Source organism: Belonocnema kinseyi, chromosome 4, assembly GCF_010883055.1.
Source record: "Belonocnema kinseyi isolate 2016_QV_RU_SX_M_011 chromosome 4, B_treatae_v1, whole genome shotgun sequence".
NCBI lineage: Eukaryota > Metazoa > Arthropoda > Insecta > Hymenoptera > Cynipidae > Belonocnema > Belonocnema kinseyi.
Window position 1 is genome coordinate 37030926 of NC_046660.1, and position 24330 is coordinate 37055255.

The 24330-nt window shown below is 30.5% G+C and overlaps 1 protein-coding gene across 2 annotated transcripts in view; it reads right to left on the reverse strand.

The window, feature by feature from the left end:
* LOC117171749 (disintegrin and metalloproteinase domain-containing protein 10) overlaps positions 1 to 24330 on the reverse strand; it is a 184946-nt gene that overhangs the window by 52138 nt on the left and 108478 nt on the right. For both annotated transcript variants that reach the window (XM_033359345.1, XM_033359344.1), the window contains exons 2-3: positions 8907 to 9167; positions 553 to 747 (exon numbers count right to left, since the gene is read on the reverse strand). In XM_033359345.1, the coding sequence (XP_033215236.1) occupies positions 553 to 747; positions 8907 to 9167 (456 nt within the window). The remainder of the gene's footprint in view (positions 1 to 552; positions 748 to 8906; positions 9168 to 24330) is intronic.

The following is a 24330-nucleotide window of genomic DNA, read 5'->3' on the forward strand; positions in this document are numbered from 1 at the left end:
AAAATATATATTTTGAATATTTAATCTACGTCAAGAAATAATCTAGAAAATTAAAAAAAAGTTTGTATGTCACAGGATTCATACAAATTTAAGAAAAAATTCTAATCATTTAATAGAACATTTAGGACTTTTAGTACATCCAAGAGATGTTAAAACAACCCTTACAATAAAAAAAAATTTACCCGAAAAAAATTGTTTTTATACTTCATTCTAATGACTTATTGAACTACCCTCGTAATATGAGGTCATAGAAGGTTCTTAAACAGTCCATTTGACGATTCTCCAAGACACGAACATACATGTCCAATACAGTACTGTAGTATTCCTAATATGGACAAAGTTTTTTTTTTATAAAAGGAATAAACATATTTTTTGTAAACTTCATAAATCGGCACTGTAGGATCATAAAATGTTTAACAAACGCTCTATCGTTACTAAAATAATGTAACGATCCGAGTAGCGCTTTACTGTCAAACACTGCTTCTAAATATATAAAGTTTCTGTCTTGGGAAGATGAATAAATCAAACCGAAAATATTGCAGAATATCTCACCTGTTCGAACGTCAGCGTAGGGGTCGCCGACATCGTTTTCATGATATATCACAGAGTGCAACGTCTCGTTGATTTGATGTGGAGGAAAATAATAGTGTGCTTTTTCCACAAACCAGGCTCCATCCTGGGGTGACACTATTTTGCCATGGAAAACGCCATCACTAATGCTTCCAAAAACGTGACTGCCAGGATCTCCTGAAAATTGACAAATGAAGGATTCGTAATCTGAGTTTGGAAAAAGAAGATTAATTTTGTATACGGACTGACTTCACATCCCAAAATGATCTCAAAACAGGGGAAATAGGGTGATTTTTCACAAAAATAGGGGAATAAGTTTTTCCAAATAAAACTAATGTAGGTACAATATATAATTCAGTATAAAAAGCTTTAAATTCCTAAGATTTTATGTCGAATTTCATTTTCAACAAAACATGAGTGTCTACCAAAATAGACAGATTTACCAGAAATTGAAGTTTCAAGCAAAAGCGAAGAATTTACAACAACAATTTTAACAAATCAGCTGACTTTCAACAATGAAAGATGAAGAAATTTTTAATCAAGAAATATGTCTTTTCTACCAAGAAAGTTGAATTTTAAATCCAAAAGATCGAGTTTTTTATGCAAAAAAGACGAATGTTTAACAAAATTGTAGACTTTTCAACCAAATGGTCGAATTTCCAGAGAAAAAAGATTAAACTTCAACCTCTACTTCAACTAAAAACAATTGAATTTTTAAAAAATGGTGAAATTTTAAAGCCCAAGGGATGAAATTTTGAAAAGAGTGTTGAATTTTCAACAAAAGAGGTCATTTACTACAAAAGAAAGATGAATTTTCGATCAAGAAAAATGACTTTTCTACCAAAGGTGAAGTTTTTTGAAAACAGGGAATAGAGAGGAATTCTTTTAAAAAATGGAAGAGGGGAATAGGGGAATGAGTGTAACGTTTTTGTTGGAATTAATTTAGTATTTAAGAGAATTAAAAAGTCAACGAATAATCCACATTCAACTTCACCATGTAATTAAAAATATACACTTGACAATCTATATTTTCAATATATCAATAATATAATTAATTTGTTCTCAGTAGCCAAGAACCTATAAAGAGTCAAGAGATTAATTAAAAAATTTAAATTAAAAGTTTCATCTCGAATGAATATATTTCCGGCCTGTCTGGTTATTGATTTTTAGAATGTTCAAAGCTACCAGAATTATATCTTCATCAACCAAGTTTCCTATCAATTATCAATCAGATGTTATTCAGCGAAGGCCACTCGATGTTCATGACATGCCTGCGTTAATTGAAATTCGATTTTTCCTGAACGAATATAATTCATAATTTTATCCAAAACCCAGATTCGGAAACAAACGTAATAATTTATTTCATTTTTTTTAACGAAAATATCAAATAGAAATAATAAGCTGAATGAGAATTATGATGAGAACAATAGGGTTGTTTCCAAAGTCAGATATCATTTTTCCAATAAATGGATCTTATAGTATATAAAATTCTAATTTTGAAAACGTCCATTAAATATTTTTACATATTGTTTACTATTTTTAATTTAATGTTGAAATATGAATTTTCTATCGCGATGTCGATTGGAGAGCCCCTTTGACGTCGGATTTTCCACCAATCACAGCTCATAATTCTCAAATATCGTTTTCTGTGCCGATGTTTTGTTTTGGTTATGTGTACATCAAAAATAGAAGTCGCGAAATATTGCTTAAAAAAATGTCAAAAGAGGGTTTCGTAAAAGCCAATATCACAAATCTACCGAAAATAGATATATTTATGGTATGTATAAAGAATTCATTGAAAAAGTGCTTATATGGAGTCATGTTTACTGAACAATTCGTAAATATGTAGGATTTTAAAATGTGTTAATAATTGTACTTAATGTATTCCTTCGACATAATACTGACTCTTAATCGAAATATTAAAACAGGATAACTTTTTTTTCATCACATAAACCTTAACAAACAAAGCTATCAAATCACAATAGTCAGAATTGGCAACAGGCTGTGGCGTAACCTCTTCATCATAAGTTTCGTTAGTTTTCATGGTTTTCATGATAAATAATTATGAGAACTTCTGAGTCACGTGACACCCACGTGACACCAATTTGAATAAGTGTCTTACCGCCTTCAATTTTTAATAATTTTTTTCTATTGAACGACTCAACAGAAAAAAAAATTATAATGCATCTTCGGTTCGGATTAAACTTATGTATTAAAAAATTATTTTACCTAAAATCGTGAAACAACCCTATTCTACCCTATTCTAGTTTCACAAAAGTAGTTTCAACCGTACCAAAGGCTATTATAAACTTCGAATATTTCTTGCATAATGCAAGTCCATCTGGAGTTAATTTTAGCCCACAGTAAAATTGCATGAGTCTAAAAACTTTAGGTACTGGTTGCAAACTTTCAAGACTTTAAACTTTGGAATTTCAATTGCAATATTTTCGATAATTTATGATTTGATTTTAATTTTTCTGTTCTTGCCTAGTTTTCTTAATCAACTGCTTATACACTGAAACTTGGATTTAGGTACGGTGTCGGGCATGACCAGCAGTTGCCTTCAAAGTAAATCCAGAAAATTCAAACGTGAACAGACTGGGCCGCTTACATAATTTCGGTTTGATTTTGGAGACATGACGCAACCTGATGCAACTAAAGGGCTGATAGTGCGGCCCTCATGCTATTTGTCACGCTTGGCTGACCACTACCTATCTTGCGGCCCTACAGCTCTTCTCATCACGAAACCGCCGAGGCATTCTCGGTACGACGTAAACCCGGACTGAGTAAATCCAAGTTCCAATGTAATTAAAAAAAATCATTATTCAAAAAAATTAAGGTGCTTTCAAATATTTAGGGATATAGAATTTTGGAAGGATCAAACAAAATTTTCTGAGGAATGCTGCCAAAATAGGCCGGAAAACACTATTAAATATATATATATATATATCAGGTTTTTGTACTTAAAACCCCTATTTGGCAGTTTTTGTTTGTTAACAAAAATGTTGCAAAAATAATGTTTAAAACCAACATATTTAGTATTATTCTTGAATGTCGCTAAATTTTGCAACGTTTATAAACGAAAAAAAAGTAATATTATTTCATGTCACTGAATTTCGCAACCTTTATAAACGAAACAATAAAATTATTTTATATCACTAAAATCAATTTTTTAGTGTTCAATTATCGTAGAAATAATGTGGTATGTAATTTTTGACGGTATTCTCATTATAACGTCATATTTATTATTTTAATAAAATAGTCTATACTTAATATTTGTAAAACATTCTAAATTTTTATTAGACACTCGATACTCGGATTTTCTTTCATGAATTATTTTTATTTTTTATCCAACCACGCACTTTTGAAATATACACAAAAATCCTGAAAAAATTATAAATTTCTTCGAAATGCTTAAGTCTCCGGTGTTCTTTCCCTTATTAATTGTTTTTAATTCCAGGCAACAGCAAGAAAAGTTTAATTTCAATATCATTATCGGAAGACGGTGTTTTATCCCCCCACGCTCTTTTAAATGTACCAAACAGTGCGTGGGTGGATAAAACGCAGCCTTCTGTGAGAAATATTGAGATAATTTATAATTTAAAATAATTATAACATTTATAAAATAAAACAAATAAATAAATTGTTATAATTTTTTCGGAGCACAGTCTTCTCATAATCATAATAGAATTGAACTTTTTTTGTTGTGGAACATACAAGTAATTAGAAGAAAATTTTAAACCGAATGTGTAGAGGAAAGTTATTATTTTTTCCGTTTATATTTGGTACGTTTAATATTGCCTGATATATAATAAAGCAAGTTAATTAATTAAAATCCAAGAATCGAGCGTTTAGTGGAATTTTAGAATTTGTACCGAATATAAAATATTAGCTATTTAAAATCAGCTATTAAATTATTTTTACGATGAATGAAAAACAAAAAATTTATTCGAGTAATTTTTGATAAATTTATATTTTTGCTTATAAACGTTGCGAACTTCAGTGACATATTTTTTCAGTCTCTGGTGGAAATTTTGTTAAAAATGTTTGCGAAAATTTAGCACAATCTTTACAGCAAAATAAGAATAAATACATGAATTACATGAAAAATGGCCAGAAATAATAAATTGGGTTACAAAATTTTTCTATTTATTTATTTTACTATTGTTTTTTTTATCATAGAAACCCTACACGTTTATAGTATAGAATATTACGCCATAATCTCTAAAAAAATATAAAAAAGTTTGAGTTCCCGAGATTTCAGTTAAACTAAGCTTTTCAACTTTATCGAGATTATTTCATTTAAATACTCATCATCCTAGGTCGAAAATAAAACAAATATTTTGATTCACACACTATAAATTCTTGTAAATTTTTTTCTAACATTATTAAGCTATAATAAAATACAATAGTATACATTAATATACAAAAAAACACAAAATGGTACTAAATTAGTCCAAGTAATGGACAAAAGTTCTAAGTTCTTCTCATCTTTATTGAAATTTATTGTATTTATTTATATTTTCCTGTAAAGATATTTCTCCTTTTTCGTAATTATTTGTAAAACAAATGTTGCGCCAAGGATTGAAAAAAAATTTTAATTTAATATTTTCTTAAAATTAATTTTTGTGAAATTTGGAATAATAAACCAAAGCTAGCCAATTAATTATTTGAAGTAGTAATGTATTTTTTTCATGAAGTCCACTGGTATCTAAAATTATAAAGGGTGAGTGATTTAAAAAAAACATCAGACACATATATTTTTACCTTTTTCCGTCATTTTTATTTGGATTTTGTTTGGATCGTGGGCAAGTTTTATGCAGTTACTTTCCAGGTAAAAAAATAGGACCCCAGGGTCTCTTTCATTTTCTGAAATTGGTATTTCACCCTACGCCCTATTCTATACTTGAATTGAATGCTCTTAAGAGTCACAAGGGGAATTCACACCCTGCGGAATTTTGTTTGGACTCATACTCTTCACAGTAATAGGTGACTGAACTTGTTATATGTTACGATGCGCTTTTCAGTAACTCTCGAGAAAAACGCTTTTAAAAAATGCTTTCATGTGACATGAACTGCCATGCGAGTGTTTTTCAACTCCCGGTTAGATCAGGCGGTGGCGGTCTGAGTTTGCGAACGGAAAGTCCGGGATCGATTATTGATGACGAATTTTTAAAAAATTACAATTGAATAGTAAATTTAATTAAATCAAGCGAAAATATTCATATTTCATGATAAAATTGGGTTTTTCAGCCTTTAGCACATACTTTAAGAAAAGTCTTTTTATAGAAAATTCTTATTTTCCTTTATTCAATTGAACATTCATGTTTTGGTTATTATTATTTTCATTCGAGATAAAAATAAAACTTTTAAAAATAGTATGAAAAGAATAAGACATTTTCTATAATTATTATAATATTTATATACTAAAATTAGGGTAATGAGACATATTTTTTATTGAAAAAAAGCATGAGGAAATAGAATTTTCCAAAGATGAGTGGCACTGACTTATCCTTGAAATATTGGCTTCGGTAGTGATAAAGGCTAAAAAACAAATTTTAATCAATTTAACAGTAAATTACAATTCAAAAAAATTGAATGAAAAAATTTGGCAAACAATGCCTGCAACAAGAATCAAGCCCTGAAATTCCAGTCGCAAGCTTGCGAGTTGAAAGTTCTCGCTTGGCAGTCTATGTAACGTGCTTAGATAGATTAAAAATCAGAAGTAAGAATTAATTCTGGCCATTGACGATGATATGCCCTTTAAAGTACTCCTCTTTGAAAGACACAGTCTTCTTTCAGCGATCCTCCCACTTTCGGTAGTACTCCTAAGTCACCTGTCGGCATAGCTAACAGCTGTTACGTCGAATTCTGTTTTATTTCTTCCTCTATATCTTGAAATCGTTTTCCTTTTAATGGATACTTCAATTTGGGAAACAGCCAGAAAACACCGAATGCCAAGTCAGGACTGTATGGCGGCTGTCGAAGAAGTGTAAGGCCTTATTTCACCAGAAATTGTTGAATAATCTGCAATTAATGAAAATGTGTGTTGTCGTGGTGAAGGACCCAGTCGCAACTTTTTAACAAATCAGGCTGTTTCCCTGACTCAATATTTCCAAAACAACCGTTTTTGTAATCCCGAGATCTTCATCTATCTCTCTCCCTGTCAAACGAAGATGTCCAAAAACTTGCACTGATTCTACTTTTCTAGGTGTTTGGTACCACTGTGGGCCTGCCAGAGCGAGGGTCACATTACACTTAAGGCGACCACTTTTTAATTGGAGTATCACTCATAGAGTCATCACCATACACTTTCCGTATCATAACTATTGTCAAGATTTTTGACCAAATTTAATGCACTCTTTGTTCGGTACTCTCCGCCATCATAAAAAGCGACGCGTACGTGGTTAGGCGTTTACGCAACGGCGTACAGTATTCAAATAAATACAGTGAAGCTCTTAAAACTAGGTCGGTTTTGGGGCTGGAGGAGGTGGGGAATTACCCAGATAGAGTGCCGTTTCATAGAAAACAATTCTCGGAAGAACTATATTAGGGACCCTATATCTAGGGTTCACTGTATTCTCTAGTCCATGTCACTTAGTAGTGGACCGCACAGAAGTCCCTCCTAAAGCATAAATGCTGGTTTTTGACCATACAAGCTGACCAACGATTCTTTGAAACAAAATTCAAGGTCGCTTCCCGTTTTTCTAGGTCAATAATTCAAGTTTTTCTAGATTTCCTTTTTATTTTTTAATCAAATGATGAACTAACCTTTTACTATGTATACATGTGAAAAAAATTAGTCATTGCATTTTTAGTTCGCAAAAAATAATATTACTGTTGCATTTATTTTTTATTTACATTATTTATCCCTTGACCCCACTGATGATACTGAGCTTCATAATAAAATTTGCAAGTCACTGACAAATTTTAGGTAATTAATTTTGAAATATTAAACATATGTACATGAAATCTTTGGAATCGTTAAAATCTGATTGTACATCAGATTTTAAAGATTCCAAAGATTTCATGTACATATTTTAAATATTTCAAAATGAATGACTCATTAATTACCTACCGTTTGAAATCTTTAAAAATCTTAAAACATGTTTGGAACTTTTTTAATCTAATGAAATTAGGTTTTCAAAAAGGTCTTCAAAATGTTAATCTTGTAATATCTGTGAGAACTTTGAAATCTTTATGAAATTTTTCAAATCCCCAAAATCTTTTGAAACCTTTTGATATCTTGGTAAAATCTTTTAAATCATTGTGAAACCTTTAAAACCCTTGAAATCTTCAAAGATCTTTGGAATTTTTAAATCCTGATATACAACGCCTTCATGAAATCTTCTGAATCTTTGTGAAATATTTGAAATCTTTAAACCTTTGCGAAATGTTCAAAAAGCTTTGGAATTTTTTTAATTTGATATACAGCGCATTTGTGAAATATTTGCGAGATCTTTAAAATCTTTTAGAAGTCTTCTTTTGTCCTTGAAATTTTTGTGAAATCCTTCAAATCTTTCTAAAATTATATAAAATCTTTGAAATCCTTTAAAAACCTTTGGAATCTTTAAAACCTGATTTATAACGCCTTTTTCAAATCTTTGTGAAATTTTTTAAATCTTTGAAATCTCATGAACGTTTAAAAATATTTCTGAAATCATTTGAAATCCTCAAAATCATTGAAATCTTAAAAAATATATTGAATCTTTCAAATCTAATGTACAACGCCTTTGTGAAATCTTTTGAATCTTCGTAAAATCTTCGAGATTTGTGAAAACATTGAAATCTTTGTGAAATATTTAAAATCCTTAGAATCTCTGTAAAATTTAAAAAAATCTTTTAAACTTTGAAACCTGATAGACAACGCATTTGTGAACTCTTTGAATCTTGGTGAAATCTTCTAAATCTTTGTGAATGTCGACATTCTGAACTAATAATTTTTATCATTTGTAAGCTGAATATCACAAAAAAATGTATACTTTAACATTCTTTACCGCATTTCAAATATGAGAATATTAAAAGATTATAAGAATACGGAATCGATGGCATTAGCTGCCAGTTAGATATCGACACGGAAAAAGTCCAGGTGTCAAACCATTTCAAGCACGGACAGCACTCGGATGGGTGACCAGCTGCGACGTATGACCGGGTTGTGTATTCAGTTTGTTTCAACTCATGTTGAGCGGGATACACAACTCAGCTATTGAAAAAAAAAACCGGCTGGATTCGGGAGATGGTTTTCTGAAGTTTTTCTCTCCCCTGGCCAAAAGTCCAGACAAATTCCAGATTTGATTTTAGTGCTCTAATTCTAAATATAAAATTTGAAAACTTACCAACAAGGTGTCCCTGGTAGATATGCGAGGTGTCGAGATCCTCCTCTTTCCCGGACGGACCTTCTATCACTAGATTATCACTAAATGTACTTAAGTCTCGCTTCAGACGAAGGCGAAATTCTCTTCCGTGAGAACGGAACTTTACAGTCACTGCGTTGTCACGGGTAACTGATCTTTTGGCTCTCAAGTGATTTCGATGAACCTCGTGGGTGGGATAGGAAAGAGTTTCGTAGTAGCGTATATATTCGTTCAGTCGACGAGCTGCAAAAAGAAGAACAATATACGAAAAATTAAAATTTGTTCATTTTCAAATGTAATTACTTATATTTAGTTCTGAATAAGGAAGAAATGCATTTTGTGAAAACAAAGCATAAGATATGTTTATGACAAAACATAGGAATACTAGGAATGTCTTCATGAGGATGAACGTGTTTGAAAAGAACCAGACTATAGCCCAAAATGATCTCAAAACACGCGGGGAATCGGATGATTGTTTACGAAAATAGGGGAATAGATTTTTAAAAATAAAATTAACGTACAAGTACTATACTGAAATAAATACCTTCAAACGAAGTAATTTCGGTTGTGTGGAGTAATTTTGTACCTGTGGGTTAAATTCAGACAATCCTAAATTCAATTTTTTAATACTTAAGGTGGGTAGTTTTAACCACAATATAAAATCAGTTAAGACTTGAACTCACTCCAGATTCTTAGAACAGTTTTGAGTAATTTATCTTATCAATTTAAGGTATTAAGGGGTGCCCGAATTTACCTCACATGTCCGAAATTACTCCGTTTGACGGTATGAAAAGCTTTGGATTTCAAGTCAAAATATATTTAATTTTTAAGAAAAACTTGAATTTTCAAATGAAAAAAAAGAGTAATTTTCTAGAAAAAGAGATAGATTTTCAACGAAAGAGTTAAGTTTACAAGCTGAAAATCGAATGTTTCAGAAAACAGATAAATTTTAAATTAAGAACTTAATTTTTAACGAAGAAAGATGACTTCTTCAACATAAAAGATGACTTTTCAATACAAAAGTACGAATCTTGATTAAAACAGTGAAATTTTCGACACGCAAAAGATGGCTATCAAAATTGTTAAACTATAAACAAATTTACTTCCCACAAAATAATAAAAGTTAACCAAAAAGTTGAATTTTAAAACTAAAAATGATAAAGCTTCAACCAAGAAGATTAATTTTCCTCCAAAAGATAAATTTCCGACAACACACAGGAAATTTCAAACGAAGAGTACAAATTAGTAAAATTGTTAGTTCAAAAATTACTTTTGAACAAAAAACGAATTTTAAAGATACTGTTGAATCTTCAATGAAAAAAAATAGGTAAATTAAAAAAAACATTAAACTTTCAACAAAATAGTGGACTTTTTAATCCAGTAGTGGAATTTTGATCCAAGAAAGATGTATTTTTAAATCAAACGATCTAATTTGAAGAAATATATATTTTTAGCCAAACAGTTGCCTTTAGAACCAAATAGTTTAACTTTCAAACAAAAGAGGCGAATTTTCTACCAAATAGTTGAATTTTTAACCATACAGTTAAATTTTCAACCTGAAAAGATGAATTTTCAACTAAAAGGTCGTATTTTCAAACAAATGATTTTTACATAAAAAGGGATACATTTTCAAGCAAAAGGTCAATAGCAGAATATTCTACCAAAATAATGGAATTTTCTAGCCACAATGTCAAAGTTTTACATCCAAAATATGAACATTCATCAAGCAAATTTTCATTTTTAACCAATTAATTCAATTTTTCCTGAAAACGAACAATTAAAAAGAATAAACGAAATTTAAGGAAAATGCCTCAATTTTCAACTAAAAACGATTAATATTTAATCAAAAATGGATTAGTTGAATTTTCAAATAAAAAACGAATTTTCAACCAAAAATACGAATTTTCAACAAAATACACTCAATTCTCGATATAAGACCCTTTCTATTTACAATATTCCTAGAACTGATGGCCTCCGCAGCTTCTTGATGAGAGGAGTCGCGGGATCGAAAGGGAAAATGTGCTCACTGAAGCTTGACAAACAAATCTAAGACGCAATCTCAGCGCGTTGGTTGCATCAGGTTGCGCTATGCGTCAAAATCGTTCATAAATCATCCATGCGACCCTGCCCGCTTACTTTTGCATTACCCAGATTTAGGATCGAGACCAAGGCCATGTCCGAAACTGGTCTTATATCGGGAGTTGATTGCAGTTGAATCTTCAACCAATAAAAATTCATTTTCAACGAAATAATTAAAGATTCAACTAAATGGTAGAATTTTTAACTAAAAGAGATAAACTCTAAAATGAAAATACAATAGTAGTACTTTGAATTAAAAAAAAATTATCCAAAAACAGCTGGACTAGTTTCTTATTAGGTTTTATTAATTCAGCTCGTATTTAAACAAGAAAACGAGAAAAGGGGGAAAAAGAGAAATATTCTTGAAAACAGAGAAAAAAGAGGAATTCTTTTAAACGGGAAATGGGGAAATACGGAAAAGACAGCAAAGTCTGAAAGAATATCTTCCTGATTAATCAGATTTCTCATCTCTATTCCAAACTAAAAATCGGAGTAGCTTTAATTAAATCACTGAACCCAAGAAAGACTCTAAGTTTATGTGGGGTAATTGAAAGACTGCTGGCTGCAAGACATTTCCTGCCGAGATTACTTAAATACTATCCCTTTCAGCCTTTCAGATAACGACAATGACTGGTCAGAACCAGCGAAAGGCAATTTCACCACGCTTGGAGTTTTTCAAATCATCTAACTAAACTTATGTCGTGGTTATTTTCACACTGAAAAAGCGAAAGGAAAAAACAGGGTTCAACTGTAAATTAAAACTTTTAAAAACTCATTCAATAAAGGAAAGGTTCCATAAAAATTACTATTTCGTATCGAAATATCTTTTTGTAATCAAAGAAACTTTAGAAAGCTTGTGACAGTGATCACATCAGTTCAGCAGTTTGATTTTTGATATGAAAGGAATTTTTTAGGAAAAAAATGTGATTAAAAGGGGATCTCATTTATGATTAAAAACTGTTTACATTGTATGGGATCTCGTGAATATTGAACGAAATTACCCTCTTACAGTAGCGCCTCTTCTTTAGCAAGTTTAGAGTCACTGTTATGTTTTAAGATTGTTCACTTTTGCAAACTTCGAAAAACCTATTGATCACTTCACAAATTCTACTACCAAAACAAATCAGAAAAAATTTTAAAAGATCATGTTTCAATTTTTTCAATGTATTTTTAACAGTAGAGCGATTTTCATTTATCAACCTTATCAATTTTCTTCTAGTATATTCTTTTCAGTAGAGAATCCGGAATTGGTGCAGGTTTTTTGATAAGAAAGCTAGAAAGAAATAATTAAAAGAAAAATAGTAACTATTTATAAAACCTCACTTTTCTATTTTGTTTTTATTTCCTGGGACTGTTAAATTAGTTTCTAATGTATTTTTCTCAGTAAAAAGCTATCAGCTATTTATAACATTTTTTAATGAAATTTAAAGGCAGTATTCTACTTCGGAACTTTAAAAAAAAAATTTTTTACATTTTTTGAAAGTATATGTATGTAAGCATATCATACTAAAATTTTAAGACGATCCGAGCATTCTATAACTATACATTTTTATCCTTGGAACATATCTACCTACGAGAGCGATCTAATAAGGCGCGCGCCGGACTTTCATCGCGGTTTTCTCAAAACAACATTTTGACACCCCGTGTTAACGAAATCTCAAAAACTACTAAACCGATTCTTATGAAATTTTGAGTAAATATTTTTTACACTTATATCAACCCATGAAACTAAAATTATACAAAAATTTTCATTTAAACTACATTTTTTTGGCCAAAAACAGCGAAAAAAATGACGATTTTTTTTGTTTTTTTGTTTTATTCCGCCATTTTGTTATTTCCTCATGTATATTAAAAATTATAGTTCCATGGGTTGCTGCAGTTATACTGAATCTAAAACTATCGGATTGTTCTGTTTCCGATCAATCGCTATCGACATTTTATTAACACCGCACACCTTCCTACATGTCGAGGAGTTGACTTTAGCTGCAGTTTTCGAGCGTGAAAAGTGTATAAAATTAATAAAAAAAAATTTTTTTAATAGATTTAAAAAGTGTATTTATTATGCTCTATAAGCACTACATTAATATATTTAATTGTACTACCAAAAAAAAATCACAAAAATAGCTTTTTTTTCAAGCGTTCAAAGTAGAATACTGCCTTAAACAAAAAATTAGAGTATTAAAAACGGAAATTTAAAAAATCATTATTCATGAAAATAAAAAATTATGAAGATAATAGTTTTGTGGAAATTTGTGTTTTGGTTTGAAAATTCATCTCTTTTGGTAGGATCTTAATTTTATTGGTTATAAATGCAAATGTTTGTTTGCCAATTAATCTGAATTAGTACGTTTGTTGTTGAGAATTAATCTTTCTAGGTAGAAAATTCATTTTTTTTCGATAAAAATTTTAATATTTCAAGTTGGAAATGCAACTAATTGATTGAAAGTTAATCTGTTTTGGTCGACGCTTCACATACTGGATTGAAATTTCGCCTTTTTTAGATTAATTTAAATGTTTTAGTTTAAAACTAAAATCCTATTTTGTTTAAAATTCATTTTTGTGGTTGAAGATTAATCATTTTTGTTGAAAATTCAACTCTGCTTGAAAATTCTTCTTTTGTTTGGAAAATGTATCTTCTTGGTTGAAAAAGTTTTTTTTTTGTTGTTAAAAATTCAACTACTTTGTTAAATATTTGTCTTTTTGGTTAGAAAATTCATCTCTTTTGATAGAAATTTCATCTTTTTCTGTTAAAAATGCAACAACTGGATTGGAAAATCAACTATTTTTTCGAAAAGTCGTATTTTTTGCCGAATTTAACCGTTCATTGTTCACATTAAAAACCGTTTTTGGTTTGAATATTAAATTTTTCGTTGATTAAATATTTATCTTTTGGTAGAAAACTCTACTATTTAGTGGGAAATGATTTTTTGTTGTTGAAAATTCATCTGTTTTGCAGGAAATTCGTCTTTTTAGATTGAAAAATAAACAATTTGGTTGATATTTTTTTTCATTTTTAATTAAAATTAAATCTTTTTAGTTGAAAATATAACTTAATGAATTACAATTATCTTTTTTTGTAGACAATTCAGTTATGTATATAATTGTAAATTTGTCTTTTTTGGATGAATTTAAATGTTTTTAATTTTTAATTAATATATATTTTTAGTTAAAATATCAAACATTACATTTTTCGATAAGAATTTATCTTTTTTTCGTTGGAAATTAAACTCTTCCGTTAAAAATTCTACAATTATTTTTTTAGTTGAAGATTCATAATTTTTGTTAAAAATCTAACTCTTTGCTTGAAAATTCTTATTTTTTGGTAGAAAATGTGTCTGCTTTGTTGGAAATTCGTATTTTTTAAAAGAATTTAACTGTTCTTTGTTTAAATTAAAAAATTGGTCTGCTTTGAGTATCAATCATTACATTTTTCATTCAGAATTCCTTTTTTAATGAAAATTCAACTTTATTCAAAGGCGCACTATTTTGTTAAAAATTCAATTTTTTGTTGTTGAAAATTCCTCACTTTCCGTAGAAATTAAAATTTTTTTGGGTAAAAATTCCACTCTCTCATTGTTTGGTTGAGATTTCATGTTTTTATTGAAAATTCAAACCATACTTTGTTAACAGTTGAAGTACTGTGTTAAAAATTAATTTTGAAAATGATCAAAAAGAATCTAAAATTTTCCAATTCTAACATTTCTACTATATTTCATTTTTGTTTAAGATTTTAAAAAATAAGTAAGCTTTGGAAAAAAACGAGGGAAATTGTGTAAAAATTCTCTATTTTTTAAGGGACTTTTCAAATTTAACGACAAAGTGATACTTGCTACTTTCGTCTAATCTTAAATTCTTGATTTTTTGCCATTGTCGGGTCACTGACTTCGAGATTGTAAAGATAAAAAAGTATGCCACATATAAAGTTCATGGTCCTTTGTTCAGAGACCACACAATAATTTGAGCAACGCAGTTTCCTCTCGAAACTCCTTCCGGTTTATTTGTGTTTGTGGTCTTCAGTGGACTTCCGCTATTTCGTAGATTGACTGCGAACATTAACTGGAATGTATACGAAGGGTTTCGCGGTCTCTCCAAGTTACGTCAAACACAAATTGACGGGGAATTTCAAAATTTACGATGTCCAATTATATGGCTGAATAACCCTAACAAATTCCTCACATTGTAGATATATAATCCACACTTCCGATAATTAATTCACAAAATAACTAGAATTGACAATAAGAATTTCATAGGGGAGACTAATCTACAGTAGATATTCATTATTTAAAAATATTAATGTAATTAATACTTAAGACGCGATACCTGTTAATATATTATAATAAAAATTGATTATTTGACTTATATCTGTGCTTGTAATTAATGATTGTCCATTGTATGATCATTATCAACTGTAGAGTGGTCTCCCCTGCAGTGTTTAAAAATTAAAATAATTATTATTGCTGAAACTTTTAAACTAAATATCGCACTTTTAAAAGATGTAAATATATTCAGTTTTATGAAGTTAAATACCCAAGAGAGGTGAATGCAAGTGCACATTTATTGGAGATATATATGGTAAAACTTTTAAAGTACTCCAGAAACGAAATACTCCCACAATGGCTGTTTTTATACATATCACATGCATTTGAATAGAACTTTACTAGGTATCTTGTATATCATGTAGAATACAGTTCCCCTGGGATCAGCAACTCTATCAAAATCGTGTCAATTTTACTGGGTTTCAGTAGCACAAACACAATTTACGGAAACAAAATGTAAAACATCTGAATATTAAAATGTTTGAAAAATTTGAATCTGAACACATACTATCATTTTATGTTCTCAATATCTTGAAAATGCATGTATCAGGATGTCTACTCACATCTTAGAACAAACTTCCTTAATTCTAGGATTTGTTTTCGGGAATCTCAAGTTTTTTTCAAGTATAATTTTTCATATTACGGGACCATTTAAATATTTGGCATTTTCTAAAACAATCGACTGGATACATGTATACAGTTTCGCGATTTTATAATGAATAATATTTACTTCAGATTCTAGATATTCTTAAATATATTAGAACCATCGATTAATTAAATAATTAAATAACATTAAAATCATAATTTAATTTCTTGAAATTTCGTTCGAAAGTTCATGAATTTGAAAACACTTATGATTCTTTCGAAGTACTGAAAACTCTTTAAAATTCTTTAAAATCCCTTAAAATTAATAAAGTTCTTCAAACCTCGTGAAATCCCTAGCAATAACGCAAAGATAAAGTAAAATCCCATAAAACAACTTGGAATTTGTACTGTCTTTCAACATTTCTTCAAAAATGATGACATTGAACCCATGTACAAACAGTTTCTACACCTGAAGTCGCAGAATTTTTCGATGACGATATATGTAGTATTTGCGTGATATATGTAGTGCGTCTTTGTTAAAACACAAAAGACATTTTTTCTTTAAAACTCTATAACTTTTGACTTAATTCATAAAATCATCATTTTTATTCTGGTACTGAAACAGCTTATCGTCGCCTTTCGAAATCAGCCGGAAAATTTAAAAAAAAATGAATACAAATAAAAAATGGCGACGGTTTTTGTGAAAATATTAAAAGCTGATTTTCTCAAAAAACCCACACTTATATATTTAGCAGAAAATTTGCAGAATTATTGTAAACACAAAAAAAATTTGGTTTTTCCATCAAATATTTTTATCATGTTTTCAAAAGTTGAAGTAAAAAAAAAAGAGGTCCTGGAAAACCCCACCTTTTTTAGAATCTCTCTTCTTATTTGAAGCCCTATAAATCCTTCAAGTATTGTAAAATTCTTCGAAATTTTGTAATAACCGCATACATTTATTGAAATCTTGAAAATCTTTCAGAAATTCTAGAAGCTCACAAAATCATAGAAAACTACTTAGAAATTTATTAATCTCTTGAAATTTTCTATAATTCTATGGAGTTTTTTGAAGTCTCATGAAATTTCCCGGAATGTTTCAAAATAGTTTATTTTTTCAAATCCTCTAAGAACCCATAAAATACCATGAAATCTCCACAATTCCCTAGAAAATTCCATTTCAATTACTCCCTAAAGTTCTTCAACAATTCTTTGAATTTCGATAAAATACTTTGAAGTTTTTAAAATCTCTTGAAATTTAGTAGAATACCATTGTATCTTTCAAATTCATTGAAAGTTGTAAAATATCTTGAGATATCTTACAAATTTGGAAATCTTCTGAAATCAAATGAAACTTCTTGAAATCATTTCAAATCCTTTGAAATCTTTCAAATTCTCTGAAATCCTTTGAAATATTTTAAAACACTCTAATAAAAGATTTCGAACTCAATAAAATTAATTCGAATATCCTTCGAAACCCCTTGGAATATGTTGAAATTTTGGAAACTCCTTGAAATATTTCGAGATCTTCAGAATCTTAAAATGTTTTAAAATATTTATTTTTGAGGTAACATTTACATTATTTTAGACAATCTAGCCAAAAAGGTACAAAATATATTTAGGGGCAAAGTCAAGAATAGTTTTATTAGCAAGCAATTCAAGAAAATAGAAGCAATTAGTGTAATTTATTTTAAAAATAGTAGCAAAAAAAAGTTGCATTCGTTAAAAGAAGCGTCAAAAAGTGTCAATGGTGGCGTGAATCCAAGGCCTAATATCCTCTAATGCTCAATATTCAAACTCGTGAAATAGTACATTATGCATGATTAACATATTTTATATAATAAATGAGTGGATGTAGGTGTATCTTTCATCCCTGTGAAGCGAACCTAAACTTCCCCTTTTCAGCTTCAGGCATAAGAATAAAATGTATTCACGCATGTGTAATATAGAATTATTTTTGACCTACTTTATACGTAATTTTCAAGAACAAACTGGAAACAATTTCAGGTTCAATAGATAAAACGTCGATTAGGAGGATAGACTGTCCCCTTGATTAATTTTAATTGATTCTCTCTTCCTCTCTAACTAGAGCCTTTGTATAATACAGTTTTTCCTTTTTCTATGGCATCAAATGCACCAGAGATCTTTTTTCTCTCTGGGAAGCAATTGGCCAGTGCAGACCGGAAGTCACGTTAACGAACGAACGATCGTAAGCACCGGTGAAAAGTGTCACTCACCACCTATCCGCCCGTCGTTTTGCAATACCAATATGCTCTAACACTTTTGTGACGCTCGAAGTGTGAGGATGATTTCATTCCGTGACCGAAGTTATTAACTTTGGCGGTTCTTCACTGATACCAGAGGTGGAATAATCGCTCGATGAGAAATCGAATCGTTTCACAATCTAGCACCTATCGAACAAAATTATCAGTTTCATGCATCGATAAATAATACTTGCTGCATTGTTTTAAATTATAACTACACTGTTTCAATTTATAGTAAATTTACTAAATTTTTATTAAAATTCAGAAACGGTACCTGAAAATTACAAATAGTTTCCTGAAATTCCTAATTGGTAACAGAAATATAAGTTATCGTGACCAAAGGGAGTGCGCAGTTGTTAACTGCGCACTCTCTTCGCTTCTTGTTCACGTTCGAAGCGAACAAAGCATGGTGGTTCTGGTCATGGGCGGCAATGCACTGCAAAGGGTTGTGTTGAAATATAACGACGCTGTAAACCTATTTTTTTCGATATTGAATGATCTCAAGCGTGAAAAGGGTTCGCAATTTACCCGAGAAGAAGAAACTGAAAAAAGTGTTGAAATCGCGAGTAAAGGCAACGACCTAGAAGCTCGATTGATGAGCGAATTATCTTTGCAATAAAATTGTTACAAGATACTATTGCGAGCATCTGCTTCGTAAATGAACTTCTAAACAAGTATATCAGGACCACAAACGACTAGCAGCAGCTGCGTAAATTAATAATTTATCCAGATTTCAATTGAATGGCGAGTCCGCTGTTTACACCAAATGACGCCCTCTTAGCTATAGAGTACAGATGGGTTATATCTGTAACTTTAAGTCGTTCCGTAGGTCCATTAATTTCTATGCAAATTTGCAGTATATATTTGTCTTAACAATATAAATTATAGTAAGACTATATGTGAGCGAAGTTACATGTGAATAAAGTTTTGTGCAGTTACCGTTGCTGAGATTTCTGTTCTTGTTTAGGACAATTTAAAAACGGCTTCTGTATAAAAGTTGAGTAGCGCGTTTTTAAAAATTCCTACAAAAATTTCTAACAGTAGAAATATGTAAAAGAGAAAAATCTAACAGTAATTTATAACATTGCAAGCAGGAAAGCACGCGTGTATGTATCTGGATTTTTATTTCCTAACATTAAAAATATAAGGGTTGCCAAAATATTTACTACTTTAGTCCTAGCCATTTTCCACTTTTTCTTTGCATACTAATTTTTTAAAATTATACTAGTAAAATACTTGCATAAAAGCACAATTTAGTAAAGTTTCAAAATGTTAGATAATTTGGTTTAGAAGTCATAAATAAAAAAATTATGAAATATATATTGGGCTTTTTTTTAGGATAAAACTCGAAAATAATTATTCAAACCATTCATAATGCGGGCTATAATTGTTAATTTTATATTCACGAAAATTGTACATATACAAAGTGATATTGCACGCTGATACAAATAAAATCAATGCATGCCATTGAAATTACAAGAAATTGAAATAAACTACCTATGGTCATTTTTTTTTATGAAAGTATTTGTTTGAAGACCATAACTCATTATCTTTGCCAAAAATGTGCCGAAAAATTTAGAAGTTTTCCACTTTTTTATTTTCTTTGGATCATTCAATTAGGTATTTTCACTACAACCATCAGCTAACTTCACTTCGGTGTAAGCTGCGAGGAATGGGGACCCGTTCATTTTTCGGAACGGTAAGAATTAAGAAAGGTAAAGTTTCAGAATGGGTTATAATACATAGTGGTAAAACCTAGGAATAGCAAAAAGTCGGAAAGAGCAATAAATCGGAATTCCAAAACTCTGAAAGGTATTTCTTAGGAAACCAAAGAAGCGGAATGGGTAAAAATTCAGAAGCGTTAAAATTAGGAGGGTGAAAAATTAGGAATATGTAAATATACGGAGAGGAAAAATTCGGAAAGTAGAAAAATTCGGAATTGTTGATTAATATACCTACTAGCAGGTGTATAATTTCTTATTTATGGTATCAAACAAATGTTTATCACAGTTTATGTTGTACGTTGAAAATTGTTTTTAAATTATATAATGATGAAAAATAATTATTATTTCGTGAAAAATTTAAAATGACGGATAACATAAATTTATTATATGATATTCAAATTTACTGTGATAAATATTTGTATGCTACCATGAATAAAAAATTATAGACCTGCTAATAGCAACATTTATTTACTGTTCCGGATTTTTCTACTTTCCGAATTTTTCCTCTCCATATATTTACTTATTCCTAATTGTTCACCCTCCTAATTTTAACGTTAACGAATTTTCACCCATTCCGCTTCTTTGGTTTCCAAATAAATACTATTCAGAGTTTCGGATTTCTGATTTATTCTTTTTTCCGAATTTTTGGTATTCCTAAGTTTTACCATGATGTATTATAACCTATTCTGAAATTTTACCTTTCTTGAATTTAATCCGTTCCGAAAAATGAACGGGTCCCGAGGAATGCAATGGACCTAATACATGGAACAAAACTTTGTTTCTGTAATATCTTCGTAATTAATAATATATGTTATTATTTTATTAAATATTAATTAAAGATAAAAACTATTTTTCAACTAAACTTATATAGACAAAACTAGTTTTTACGAAGTTAACAGCAAAATAGTGCAAAAGTCGACCGAATCCCATGCATTTGGTCCTTTCTTTTCCCCTCAACAGTCAACGAAGTGAAGTTTGTTGTTGAGAATTAATCTTTCTGGGTAGAAAATCTATTTTTTTCGATAGAAATTTTAATCTTTTTATATAGAAATGCAACTTTTCGAAAAGTCGTATTTTTTGGACGAATTTAACCGTTCATTGTTTAAATTAAAATCTTTTGGTTTGAATATTAATTACACAGGCTCACAAAAAAGTTATCTGCGCGAAACAAGTGACTAGGCTAACCTTATGGATTTTGAGCCGCTTAACCCAAATCTGGCCTCAGAACTTCTTGTACACCTTTCAGCTTTCCCTAGAAGGACTGAAAATCCATAAAGGGTAGCCTAGTCAATTGTCTCGTGCAGAAAAATTTTTTGTATGCCTGTGTGACCAGAAATCCCTAAACTTTTTCCTACTTTTTGCATCTAGGGGATAATTGAGACGTGTAGAAGAAATTATGAGGCCATATTTGGATTCAGCGGCTCAAAATCCATAAGGATATCCTAGTCACTTGTCTCTTGCAGACAAATTTTTTGTATGGCCTGTGCGACCAGAAATCCCTCAACTTTTTTCTACTTTTTGCATCTAGGGGATAATTGAGACGTGTAGAAGAAATTATGAGGCCATATTTGGATTCAGCGGCTCAAAATCCATAAGGATATCCTAGTCACTTGTTTCTTGCAGACAAATTTTTTGTATGGCCCCGTATACGAGAAATTCTGATTCCAGATTTGGATTCAGCGGCTCAAAATTCTTAAGCGTAACCTAGTCACTTGTCTCGTGCAGACAAATTTTTTGTATGGCCTGCGTGGCGAAGAAAAACCTAGGCATTTTCCTACATTTTGCATCTAGGGGAAAACTGAAACATGTAGGACAAATTCTGATGCCATATTCGGATTCAGCGGCTCAAAATCCATAAGGGTAGCCTAAGTCACTTGTCTCGTGCAGACAACTTTTTTTTGTGGGCCTGTGTTTTTAAATTTTGCGTTGGTTAAAAATTTATCTTTTTGGTTAGCTGGTGGTTGAAGTGGAAATACCTAATACGTTTCAGAGATTTCCCTGTCATTTTACAAAAATAGATATCCAAAAAAAATCCATCAATTTTCGACAAATTTTGATAATTGGAAGTTTAACTTAAAAATCTCGTAATTCCTAAGATAAATGATTTTCAGCTAAACTATGAAATACGGATCCCTTTATTTTCAGTGTAGAATAATATATTAAAAGGCCAATTTATTTTAACGCCCTAACCTAAGCCTCTCTCAATGGGCCGCGTGAACCATTTCTGTTTAATTTGGATGCATGCCAGAACTTAATGCAACTAACGCGGTGATACTACTGTTTGTCACGCTTGACTGAGCACCACCTCTCTCTCGGCCCTGCGGCTCCCCTCATCTAGAAACTACCGAGAACATAAATTCTAGGAATATCGTAAAGCGGGTGTTCTTATATCGGAACTTGGGTACTTAGGTATTTTTAGAGTCAAAAATTACCCCCTATTCATCTAACAAGAGCTGACACAGCTATTTATTTAGAATCTTAGGCCAAATCAAAAGTATATATTATAATAGCCACATTAAATAAATAAAAAATCGTTGGGATTTGCTCTGGATGCATGAGCGTGAATAAATAAGTTTCTTAAAGCAAAATTAAATACGGGTAGAGTAATTATGGGATAATAAAATTAGTTAATTATACGAGTGATGTGTAGGTGAGGTCAACGGGCGAAAAGTTCGCGGTCTTTTACTGTTCTTCACGCTCGACGACTTCGTACTCCTGTAAAAGCGAGAAATCAGGAGACTACCACCCTCAGGGTACATTCACACCCACGACCGCCGCTTGTGTCGCCTACGTGCAGTGAATTTTATAAACCGAGACGATAATGCGGTGTGCAAAAGGATTTGAAATCGCACCAGGGAACCAAGATTTTTTTCTACCTCCCTCAATATCCAGGCACATATGAAAAGCAGCCACTCGATGACGAAACGAGAAAATTCTCCAACCATCACTCACAGATCTAAACTCCACTATCCAAAAAAACACCTCTTTTACCTAAAAGCTTATTCATCCATAGACTCTCTAGAGTTTTACAAATTCGTTCCAAGCTGAATACAGGGTAGCCACAAAGCTGAAGAAATAGGGTCACTTTGCACGAAAATAGGGAAATAAATTCTATTAGATACCAAAATGCACAGATTTATATAACTTCAAATAAAAATAAGTTGCATTTCAATAGAATTCAATAAAATCTCATTTTCAACCCGAAAATATGAATGGAAAAAAACAAAAGTTAATTCTTAGCCAAACAGGTGCATTTACTATTAAAATAGTCGAATTTTCAACCCAAAAAGACAAGTTTTGATTAACATGATTGATTCACAATAAAAAGTTAATTTTGAAGCAAAAAGTTAAATTTGTAAACGAATAGTTTAATTTTAATGCTAAAAAATGAATTGTTTAGAAGACAGTAAAATTTTCAACCAAGAAAGATTAATTGTCAGCCAAAAGAAATAAGTTTTATATCGAAAATGATAAGTTTTCAAAAAAATAGTTCAACCAAAACGGTCTCAAAACGTGGACCTTTTGAAAAAAACTAGGGAAGTCAAATTTTATACAAATCTAATACCTTCTCTGATGAGAATTTAAAAATTATTTATTTATCACGAATATTTTTTTGATAGTTCTGTGTTTAGTTTATATCATAAAAAAATAGCATCAAAAACATGAGAAGTTAAATTTTTTGAAACCCCACACACGAGACGAAAAAGAAATTAAAAGACAAAAGTCGTGGTAAGAAAGTGCTCACGCAGCGGGCATGTTTTTTGTACTTTTAATAACATTTTTCATGATAAAAGCCAAAACTACGCATCCTATCAAAAAGTAGTTAATAACAAATTTGTAGATCTTTTTCAAATGCACAATTTTTGTGTTTTTATATTTTACCGTATTTTGCACAGTTTGGTCGAAAAATGTCATTTTTGGATCTTTCATTATTTTGTATGCTGTCAAAATTAAAAATTTTCATTTTTCAAGAAAATTCAAAAAGTTGTTTAGATAATTTCGTAGGGCATTCAAAAAGCAACATTTTTCTTCTCTTGACTATTTTTCATATCGCTCGTCATTTGGCATAAAATATCCATTTGCGTGTTTTTGGAAATTTTTAAATGCTATAACTCTGGTCATTTTTGATTTTTTGAAAAAAGTCATTAGGATAAATTGTCCGAATTTTTGAATACTATGAATAACCGTACAGAGAATTTTTGAATTTTGAAAAAAGTGGTCTCAAAAATATTCAAAATGTGCCCACTTTTTTCGTTTTGATCCAAAATGACTGGCTAACGAACTTGACCTTTAGTTTAGGACACTAAACGAGTGTACCAAATGGCAATCTGATAGCTTAATTTTTTCAAAAGTTATCGTGTTCACAGACATACAGACGGGCATACAGGCAGACACATTCGTAAAAACTTGTTTTTCGGATTCAGGGGGTCTCAAAACGTGA